The sequence below is a fragment of the Cyprinus carpio genome, chromosome A7 (genome assembly GCF_018340385.1).
Source record: "Cyprinus carpio isolate SPL01 chromosome A7, ASM1834038v1, whole genome shotgun sequence".
In the NCBI taxonomy this organism is placed as follows: Eukaryota; Metazoa; Chordata; class Actinopteri; order Cypriniformes; family Cyprinidae; genus Cyprinus; species Cyprinus carpio.
The window spans coordinates 2,296,626-2,307,825 of NC_056578.1; the positions used below are offsets into that span (position 1 = coordinate 2,296,626).

Genomic DNA, 11,200 nt, shown 5'->3' on the forward strand with positions numbered 1-11,200 from the left:
CTCAGGACCAGCTCATGACCAGCTTTTAAAAAGCTCATGACAAACTAAGGACCAGCTTAAACCAGCTGCCACGCTTCGAAACATACCTAATCAGCATGTGCTGTTTTTTTTTCAACAGGGGTTGCATTCAACATTCATAATTTTCAAGGTTGTTTCTGTTAAATGAACTTACCTGAACACTGTCTCTGATGGGGGAGATGTTTAGCATGTCAGAGAGCTTCGAGGAGACTCATGGAACTCTTGTTCTGTAACAACAATTAAATTATTATTAAATGTATTCCACACATCTTCTCAAAGCACTAATAATAAAAGATAACTCTTGTATTGTTTACTGATGGAAAAAAAAAACATCTGTTTTACCTGAGCAGATAATTTTGGCCACTTCATCATCACCACAGTTATTCTGTCCCCAGAGTGAAGATGGACACTGCCATAAAGAGGAATCATGTGGTCGACATGTAACTTTATCCAGCCAGTTAGGAGCTGATTTCAGTCTTGATGTAGAATCAGACAAAACACCAGATCTTCCACAGTTCAGCTCTTGACAGATCAGACTCACTGTGTCTCTGTCCATCTGGTTTAAACACACATTACCCCAGGATCCATTGTAGAAAACCTCCACATTCCCTTCACAGCCCTCAGTTAACCTGATCTCTTTAAACTCTACATAAAAAATTTAAATTTTGAAATCAAAAATTTGAAAAATGTAAACATTATGGACACTTGAACTTTGACATGTGTAAAGCCTTATACTTATTACCTGAGCACATGACTCCTACATCCTCCTTGTGTTGACAGTCATGTTTTCCCCAGCCTGGAGAAGAGCAGCTCCACAGGGACGTCTCATTCCCCTCACACTCCACCTCATCCAGCCATATGGGTCCAGAACCAGGACCAAACCAGACTGGTACCTGCTGGTTACTGAGGGCCACTCCACACTGCAGCTGTCTGCACACCACATGGGCATCTTTAATATCCCAGGAGTCATCACACACTGTCCCAGAGCCGCTGTGAAAAACCTCCAGCCTCCCTGCACATGATGGACCCGCGACCTTATATTCAAAGAAACAAAAAACATATATTAAAAAAAAAAAAAACACATTATTGATCACAAACAACTGAAGAATCTGTCCAGATGTTGTTGTTCTCACCAAGGCAGGTGATGTACAGCTGTTGTGTGGAGCTACAGTTGAGAGTTTGTGGAGAGCTGCAGTTCCCCAGATGAGCTTCACTCCCAGAGCACTGGAAACCGGTCACACACTCATGACTGTGTTCAGGACTGGATGAAGAGGAGCCATAGAAGTTCAGCACAGAGCCACAGCCCAGCTGTCTGCAGACCACAGAGGATTCAGTGAGACTCCAGGAGTCCAGCAGAACTCTCCTCCAGACCTGATGGAAGAAAACTTCCAGCTGCCCCTCACACTGTCTCTCTCCAGACAACTGCACCAGACCATCATGAAGAGCCAGAGAGGAATCTGAAATGTGTTAGAATGTAATGAAATAGTGTTAATAAAATACATTTAAAAAGTTTTTCAGTAGCATAATGCTCTCAAAGTCAAATAAGTTTACTAGAGCAGATGACTCCAACATCTCGTCTGTGAGAACATTCAGCTCGACTCCATGAAGAGATGGAACATTCTGAGAGTTTTGTTTCATTCCCGTCACAATCAAACACATCAGCCGAGAGATTCCATTTCCCTCCCCCAAACCAGTCTGATCCCACAACAGACACAGCAATCCCACAATTCAGCTGTCTACAGAGGACACTGGCAGCTCTCATATCCCAGCATGCATCACACACTGTGCCCCACTCTTTGAGGAACTGAAGCTCCACTCTTCCAGAACAAGTGTCTGAGCCATTTATCAGCCTGAGATCAGTGTAACCTGAGTGAAGTAAAGAGAGTTCAGAAACAATGCATAAAACATTCTTAAGCTAAGCTGTCATTAGATTGATCACATTATAACTCAAACCTAAGACATGACGTAGTATCAAAAACAAATTAAGAGATGCTGAATATTTATACTTAACCAGAGCAGATCAGTCCCACAATGTTGTCAAAGGTGCAGTTGTGTTTGATGGATGATGATACTGAACAGAATGAAATATGAGATTCATTTCCTCTGCACTGAATCTCTTATGTAAACATCTGAGTGTCTCCTTTGTAAAAAGCAGCTGCTCCCAGCACCTGTACAGGAGCCCCACAGTCCAGCTCTCTACACACAACCTCTGCATCCTGCTGGTCAAAGACAGCGTCACACACTGACATCCACGTCTGATCATGAAGTATCTCTAACCTCCCAGAGCAAAGATTAGACCCATCAGCAAGTCTGGAGCGTTTATGACCTGTTTATATTGCATAAAAGTGAGCATTAGGTGAGCAGGTTTTGTTTAACAGGTTCTGGATGTGGAAAGTTTTACATCCAATTACGTTTTGAACACTCAAAGTGTTTTCTACATATATACATTTTTAAATGTTTACTGTAGTACATCATAAAAGGTTTTTTTAATTGAATTTCCCAAAAATGAAAATTGTAATCTCATTGCAGTTGTTATTCACTGAAAATGGTTCTTGAAGCTGGACATTTGAGGTCACCAATGCCTTTAACTACGGATGGTGTGCTGTAAATATTTCTTTAAATCATTGTGAAAATGCAGTAAACTAATCATTGCAAATTTACATTATTTTCAAGATGCCTAATTCTTAAGTGGTTATTAATTCTTAGAATAAAACAGACATGTTTAAATCAGATATGCAGCTAACCACATCCAAAAAAATATATCTTTATTTTCTTACATAATTAAGACAAAATTATCAGAAAGTGAGCAATGCTTTGAGGTTTAACTTTATTCACCTGAGCATATGACACCAGCATCACTATTATGTGTGCAGACAGGTTTATTCCATCCTGCTGACCCACAGTTCTTCAGTGTAGACTCTGTTCCTAAACATGTTAAAGCACTCATCCAGATTGGTCCTGATCCTTGACCAAAATGAGCAAGACCCAGAGCATCTACAGGTTCTCCACAGTCCAGCTCTCTACACACCACTGCAGCAGCAGGCATATCCCAGCTATTATCACACACTGTTCCCCACTGACCTCTATGAAGAACCTCCACTCTACCAGCACAAGGACTGTTACCATTTACCAGTCTCACATGCATTACATCTCAGAGAGAAAGACAGAGACTAAAATCAATCAATCATTCTAAAGAGATGTCATTGTGTTTAAAATTAGCATAACTACTAAAATAGATAAAAATTAAAAAACTAAAAGTAGAAATATACTGAAAAAAAAAACAGAATTACAATATCATATTTTTATGAATTTTAGTTCATTCTTTGAAGCTGTGGGTGTGGTGAGGGCCACAACAAGTGCAATGGGATGCATATGATCCTAGTTATGCTACTATTTGCTCTCATATTAATGTTCTTACCAGCACACTGAAGCGCCTGCTGATCATCATGAGAGCAGCTGTGTTTCTGTGATGCTGGACACATTCGAATCTGAGATTCATTTCCTCTGCACTGAATCTCTTGTGTCCACATCTGAGCATCTCCTTTGTCAAAAGCAGCTGCTCCCAGCACCTGTACAGGACCCCCACAGTCCAGCTCTCTACACACAACCTCTGCATCCTGCTGGTCAAAGACAGCGTCACACACTGACATCCACGTCTGATCATGAAGTATCTCTAACCTCCCAGAGCAGCGAGAACCTCCAACCAGCCTGACTCCTGCAGTAGTGAGAGAAAATAAAATAAAAGTTCTTTAACCATTGTTATCATAAACTTATAAACAACCACATTTATCTAAAATAAAAATGCAAGACTTTATAATAACTTTGGCAACAACATTTACTGACATTATTGTTCCATTCAGTAATGCTGACAGATCATTATTTTATGTGCATTCAAATTGTTACAAATGGTATTAAACTATGATACATATATATTTTTTGTGAATGTACATGAACTATTGATACTATCATTAGTCTTGGCCTTAGACGACACAAACACCGAAGGTGTACGGTATTTAATGCCTTTTTTGAAAGGAAAAAGGGCAAACACTTGTGATACTGGGCTTGTACAACAAAAGCTTCTGATGAAGAACTAATTATTATTTGACATTTACATTGTACTTTTATGCATTTGGCACACATTTATGCACATAGAAAAAGCTACTTACAGATGCATTCAAGATTAACATTTTATCATTTCATGCATTCCCTGAGAATTGAACCTATGACCTTGGTGTTGCCAACACTTGGTGTTAAAAAAATCATATAAATCCTTGGAACTAAGATATAAATCATGTGGATCAACAGTGATGTAATAGGTTAAATTTTAGAACAGCTCACCTGAGCAGATGACTCCAGCATCTGTATCATGATTACAGTCATATTCATAGAACATAACTGATCCACAGTTCTTCAGTGTAGTCTCTGATCCAGTACACATCATACGATTAGTCCAGATTGGTCCTGATCCTGGTCCAAAATAAGCATCACCCACAGCATCTACAGGTTCTCCACAATCCAGCTCTCTACACACCACTGCAGCATCAGGCATATCCCAGCCAAAATCACATACTGTTCCCCACTGACCTCTATGAAACACCTCCACTCTACCAGCACAGCGACTGTGACCACCAACCAACCCCACATTCTTTTGTTCAGTTTATTGAATACAGAAAATAAGAGAAGTAATACTTATGAACAGAGCAAACAAGACAGTAAGAAGAATCTCATAAAGAGAGAAAAATATCTTTCATTCAAAGAGTCAGAAGATTTTACATAAGATTTCGGTGAAGTAAAATAAATTTGCTCAAACCTGCACACACCAATCCAACATCATTATCATGTGAACAGTTGTATTTGTGTGGCAGAGATGTTGGACAGAGGTGAATCTGAGACTCATTTCCTCTGCACTGAATCTCTTGTGTCCACATCTGAGTGTCTCCTTTGTCAAAAGCAGCTGCTCCCAGCACCTGTACAGGAGCCCCACAGTCCAGCTCTCTACACACAACCTCTGCATCCTGCTGGTCAAAGACAGCATCACACACTGACATCCAAGTCTGATCATGAATTATCTCTAACCTCCCAGAGCAGCGAGAACCTCCAACCAGCCTGACGCCTGAAAATAACATGGATTAACCTTTCAGAACAAAACATGCACTACTTTTTTTTTCTTTTCTTTTCTTTTCTTTTCTTTTCTTTTCTTTTCTTTTCTTTTCTTTTCTTTTCACAAACTAAAGTTTTGAGTTTACCTGAGCAGATGACTCCTGCACTCTTGCTCTGACACACACTTTGAAAACCCCATATGACAGATCCACACTTTTTCAGTGTGTACTCAGATCCAGCACACATTGCATTATTCATCCAGACGGGTCCTGATCCGAGTCCAACCTGAGCATCACTCAGAGCATCTACAGGTTCTCCACAGTCCAGCTCTCTACACACCACTGCAGCAGCAGCCAAATCCCAACCAATATCACACACTGTTCCCCAATGACCTCTATGAAGAACCTCCACTGTCCCACTGCAGGGACTGTTTCCATTAACCAGACGCACATGTATTATTTCTGCGCACAGTAAGGGGAAAAATTGGAAGAGATCTATTAAAATTAAATAAATCTTTCCTGTTGAAAAAGTCAACACATACCTGCACACACCAGTCCAACTTCATTGTCATGAGAACAATTGTTTTCATGTGATGGTGATGTTGGACAGAGGTGAATCTGAGACTCATTTCCTCTGCACTGAATCTCTTGTGTCCACATCTGAGTGTCTCCTTTCTCAAAAGCAGCTGCTCCCAGCACCTGTACAGGAGCCCCACAGTCCAGCTCTCTACACACAACCTCTGCATCCTGCTGGTCAAAGACAGCGTCACACACTGACATCCACGTCTGATCATGAAGTATCTCTAACCTCCCAGAGCAGCGAGAACCTCCAACCAGCTTGACTTCTGAAAGAACATAAATAATTATAGTTCTGTCAGGACCACTATTGTCAAAATGACACTTAACATACAGTTTGGGCTGGCGGTATGGTTCTGTTCTGGTATAAACTCCCTGCCCATCCATGCAGCCTGTCATGAATGAGCAGCGAGAGCTGCAATAACCCCTTTAGAGTAGCAGAGATGGGCACTAGAGTTAGTGACTCGGGCACTAGAGTTAGTGACTCGGACTCGAGTCGCACTCGAGACGCATTTTTATAGACTTCAGACTTGACTTCAGACTCGACCGCAAATGACTCCAGACTTGACTCGACTCAAGGAAAAGGACTCGTGAGAATTTTAAAAGCAATTCGAGTCTTTTATCCTAACTGATATTCGTAGCGGGTAGGGCGTAGGCAGCGGGAATTGCGCCTTGATTGAATCAGGTGGTGGGCGTTTGGCGTTGCACCTTTAAATGTAGCAAGTTGGCGGTTTCTCTGATTAGTGTTTTACTATAGATTCTTGGTTCCTTGGACTCTTGGTTGGTTGTACGAGTTGATCTCGACTTGGTGTTTGTGGGTTATTCAGTGCCGTGGTTACATCTAGCTCCGTCTTCACGAGCCCTCACCGGCTACGGATTGTGTCTGCGTGTTTCAATGAAAATTCGCTGATTTAGAGTATGACCACTACAAGTTTGCCGAGTGCTGTTTGTTGTGCTGAGAATATTGGCCTGGGAATGTATGAGTAAAAACCAGACGGAATAAGGCGATTGCTACAGTATTACAACTAAACAAGCTCTTGGTTTGACGCTGCGGTCTGTGTCCATACAGGAGGACCGTCATATGCCATCTTGGCCACTGTTTTTCCTGTGCCCTGTTTTTAGTATTCAGGTGTGTGTGTGTGTGTGTGTGTGTGTGTGTGTGTGTGTGTGGGAGGAAGGCCCACTGTGTTGCTCATTAGTCTTCATCTGTGTGTGTTGCTGTATGTTTTATGTTTGTATCTTGGGCCATTGGGTTGGTGCAATATCCTGGGACGGGGGAATAACAATTTTGTTGTGTGGTCACTGGTTTGCTGAGTGTAAATTTATTTTGTTTTCTGTGCATATGATCTGTGATGTGCCTTATTTATTCTGTATTTGTTGATTGAGTTTACACATTTTGATTTTGCACTTTGTTGTCCCTGTCCCTGAATTTGTTGACCAGAGGCCTAATGTTTGTTATTTTAAGTGTGTCTAACTGGAGAAAAATAAAATAAACTGTTTCTATTTTTATAATACTCCAGTCCCTCTCTCTCCTTTTATTTCCCTTTATTGGGATAGCCTGCTTGTGAATATATAAAATTTAGATTGTTGTTTGACAAGGCCCCCTAGGGGTTACATTTTGGCGTAGTCGGCAGGGTGCGATTGGGACTGGTGTAATTTGTTGTTGTTGTTTTTTTTGTGTGTATGTATTGAGTGCAGGTAGAGTACAGGAAAAAGCAGTGGTTGAGGACTGGGCCTGGACGGCGGTTCTGCAAGTGACCAGTGGTTTGTATATATTAAAAAAAAAAAAAAAAAAAAAAAAAAAAAACTTTCTCTCTTCTTCCCTTCTGCCTTTGTTCGGTTCGAAATGTCCCAGGATTTGGAGGAACGGGTCGGGCAGCTAATGGAGCAGATTAAACAGTTGCAGGTTGACAATGAAAGGCTACGTCAGGGAAGTGTAGCATCTGCTGGGGCTGTAGAACAGGGAGAGCAGAGTCAGCAAGAGTCAAATCGCCAAGAGCCAAATACTCAGGAGCCAGGGTCTTCCGGATTAAGATATGTGTATGTTCCTAGAGAACGTAAATATCCCAGGTTCTCTGGTAGTTCAGAGTGTCCTCCGGTGGAGGAATGGATTGAAGAGGTCCGTCGATGTTTACAGGTTAGGCATATGTCCATAGGTGAGCAGGCGCATTTCGTGTATGATCTTCTGGATGGGGAGGCAAAGCTAGAAATTAAACTCCATCCAGCTCCAGTTAGATCCGAACCTGAGAATATTTTCTCTATACTAACTGAGACTTTTGGCTGTAGCCACTCTTATATTGACGCTCAACAAAAATTTTTCCAATGTCGTCAACGGGAGGGAGAAACGTTGTGTGAATTTTCACACTCATTAATGTCACTTATGGAAGTCGCACAACGTAAAAATACAACTGCAATTGCTAAACCTGATTGTGTTCTCCGTGATCAATTTGTAGAAAACGTTAGAGACAAAATGCTGCGTAGAGAATTAAAACAATACATTCGCCTTAATCCTGATTCCTCCTTTTTGGACTTGCGTCGTGAGGCATTTCGCTGGGCCGATGATGGTGAGGGGCCCCGTCCTGTTCGTGCAAGGGCTTTTTCGTGCGACGCTAGTTCAAGGGTGGTGGGAGCGCAGCAGGCAGAAGCTCAGGTTGTTGTAGCACAACAAAGTAATGAATTGACCGAGCTGAAAGACTGTTTGCGTAGGCAGCAGGCCCAATTAGATACTATTCTTAAACATCTGTCCTCTGGCTCAGGGCCATCCAATCTACCAAATAGGCAGACCAATCATCAGAGGCGGTTTCGTTTTGATGTGGATGGCAGACCTATTTGTCTGCGTTGTGAGCAAGTAGGCCATATGGCTAGGGATTGTCCGGTTGGCTCCCGGCAGACACAGCGTGTGGGGGTTGGGCCTAGGCTGCCCATTGGGAATGGGAGGGATGACTCTTCCAGCAGGCAACAGGGAAACTAGCACCCTCTAGTGCATGGAGCCAAGCACTGGAAGGGGGTTTGATGGGCTCAGACTCGTTTATATCTTTTTTGTCCTGTCCTTCTGCATTGGTGGGCGAGTGTCCAGTGGCAGATATTCAGATGGGCGGTGTAACTGTTACTTGTCTTATAGATACCGGTTCTATGGTATCTACTATCACGGAGTCCTTCTTTAATGACCATTTTCGAGTTTTGGGGTGTGATCAGTTACGTTCTTGTGGTTGGTTACAGTTAAAAGCAGCCAATGGCCTGGATATCCCATATCGAGGATACTTAGAATTGGATGTAGAAGTCTTAGGAAAAGTTCTTCCTTCCATAGGCATCTTGGTGGTTCAAGATCCACCGGACTCCAGACTTAAGACAAACAAGGACTCTGTCCCAGGATTGATCGGGATGAATGTCCTCCGTTGCTGCCTGCAAGAGTTTTTTTGCCAAGACGGTGCAAGTTTGTTTACTTCCGGGTTAACAGTCCCAGCCATTTGGGAACATGCCTTATTAGCGTGTCAACGCTTCGAGGACTTTTCTACGTCTGGTGTTCTAGGCAGGGTTTTGACTGCCCCTGGGTCCTCCATCTGTGTTCCAGCTGGATCTTTAAAGTTTGTGTCAGCCACCTGTAGGCAGGGGCTTGGCCCATTGATTTCTTCTGTACTGTTAGAACCAGCAGGGACAGGGTGGCAGTTGCCACCAGACTTAATTGTTCCAATCTCCTTGCTCCCCATTGGAAATGGTACCGTACAAGTGCCAGTTGTTAACGTGGGCCAGGTAGATCGGTGGATAAAACCACGTACCCTGTTGGGGGAAATGTATTTGATCACTGCACATTCCGCTAGTTAATCCATCTGCTTCCAGGAAGAAAATGACCCCCAAGGCCCTGTCGCGTTTATTCGGACAATGGAGGCTGCTACAACTCCCTCGCTGGGGTTTGCGGACCTTTCCTGGCCTAATTTAACTGAGTCCGAGCAATGGGAAGCAAAGTCTTTACTTCAGAAGTATAGTGACACTTTTAGCTGTAATGAGGCACTTTTAGGCTGTACTGACTTGATCGAGCACGAGATTCCTTTGACTGACGACATTCCGGTGCGGCAGCGCTATAGACGACTTCCACCATCCCAGTATGATGTAGTGAAGACTCATATCCAGGAGCTGTTAGATCAGGGAGTGGTAAAACCAATCTGTAGTCCTTATTCCTCACCCATCATGGTGGTGGAGAAAAAAGATGGATCTATTCGTCTTTGTGTTGACTATAGACAACTAAATGCAAAGACCAGGAAAGATGCCTTTCCTTTGCCGAGAATTGAGGAATCTTTGGATGCCCTCACAGGTGCGTCTCTCTTCTCCACTCTTGACCTTGCGAGTGGTTATAATCAGGTGTCAGTTGCTGAAAGGGATCGGGCTAAAACCGCTTTTTGCACGCCCTTTGGCCTGTTTGAGTTCCAGAGGATGCCATATGGGTTGTGCAACGCACCCGGGACTTTTCAGCGGCTGATGGAAAGAATATTTGGGGACCAGCGTTTCCATTCTCTTCTCCTGTACTTAGATGATGTGGTCGTTTTTTCATCCACGTTCAAACAACATCTGGAACGTTTGGAGTCAGTATTCAGTCGTCTACGCGAGCACGATCTTAAGCTTAAACTAAAGAAGTGTCATATGTTTCAGCCTGAAGTAAAGTTCTTGGGCCATGTTGTTTCAGCCTCTGGGGTTTCTACAAGACCCTGACAAGATCAGCGCAGTTAGGGATTGGAGCACTCCATCTACAGTCGCAGAGTTGCGATCGTTCCTTGGGTTTGCATCGTATTATCGGCGTTTTGTGCAGGGGTTTGCGAGGTATGCGGCTCCTCTACATAAATTGGTGGCAAAGCTCCAGCCACACCCTAACAGAAATAGGATGGGACGTAATGCCAATTTGCGGGACCATTGGGACTGGGGTTGTGATCAAGCGTTCAATACTTTGAGGGACAAATTGATAAGCGCACCAGTTTTGGGTTACGCCGACTTTAGTAAACCATTCGTCCTCGAGGGTAGATGCTAGTGGGCTGGGGCTTGGTGCCGTTTTATCTCAAGAACAGGACGGAGGACCTCGGCGTCCAGTCGCGTATGCAAGCAGGGGCTTGCGACCAACTGAGTGAAACATGGATAACACGGTACTCAGCCATGAAACTTGAACTGTTGGCACTTAAGTGGGCAGTAACAGACAAGTTTCGGGATTATCTGCTCGGTACCAAATTTACTGTTCTGACCGATAATAATCCCCTCTGTTACTTACGGACAGCTAAGTTAGGAGCTGTAGAGCAACGTTGGGGCTGCGCAACTAGCTCTTTTTGATTTCACCATCGAGTACCGTCCTTGGCGTATGTAACAAGAATGCGGACGCATTATCCCGCTTGCCGGCACCACCAGTCTCAGTCTCTATGGATGAGATTACCTCGGGGATCTTTGTGCCGGCCGAAATTAAGAGTGTGGTCGTGTCCCCTTCTGTTGAAATACAGACCATAGATGCATGCCCTACAAGAACTAGGGCA

At 43.3% G+C, this 11,200-nt stretch overlaps 1 protein-coding gene and 1 pseudogene across 1 annotated transcript; both read right to left on the reverse strand.

The window, feature by feature from the left end:
- Window positions 1–201: 201 nt before the first annotated feature.
- On the reverse strand, window positions 202–1,457 carry LOC109106441 (scavenger receptor cysteine-rich type 1 protein M130-like). The gene is made up of 4 exons (XM_042759258.1): window positions 1,452–1,457; window positions 761–1,052; window positions 361–663; window positions 202–245 (listed from the first exon to the last, which is right to left on the reverse strand). Exons 1-4 carry the CDS (start codon window positions 1,455–1,457, stop codon window positions 202–204), a joined length of 645 nt encoding a protein of 214 aa, XP_042615192.1.
- On the reverse strand, window positions 1,285–5,893 carry LOC122145506 (annotated as a pseudogene).
- Window positions 5,894–11,200: the final 5,307 nt, after the last annotated feature.

Bases quoted from the DNA above. Each gene is read 5' to 3' on its own strand.
- LOC109106441 (XM_042759258.1), bottom strand. The intron at 664-760 runs GTAATAAGTATA...TTTTTTATGTAG, and splicing joins TGTAGGAGTCATGTGCTCAG to AGTTTAAAGAGATCAGGTTA. The intron at 246-360 runs GTAAAACAGATG...TTGTTGTTACAG, and splicing joins GGCCAAAATTATCTGCTCAG to AACAAGAGTTCCATGAGTCT.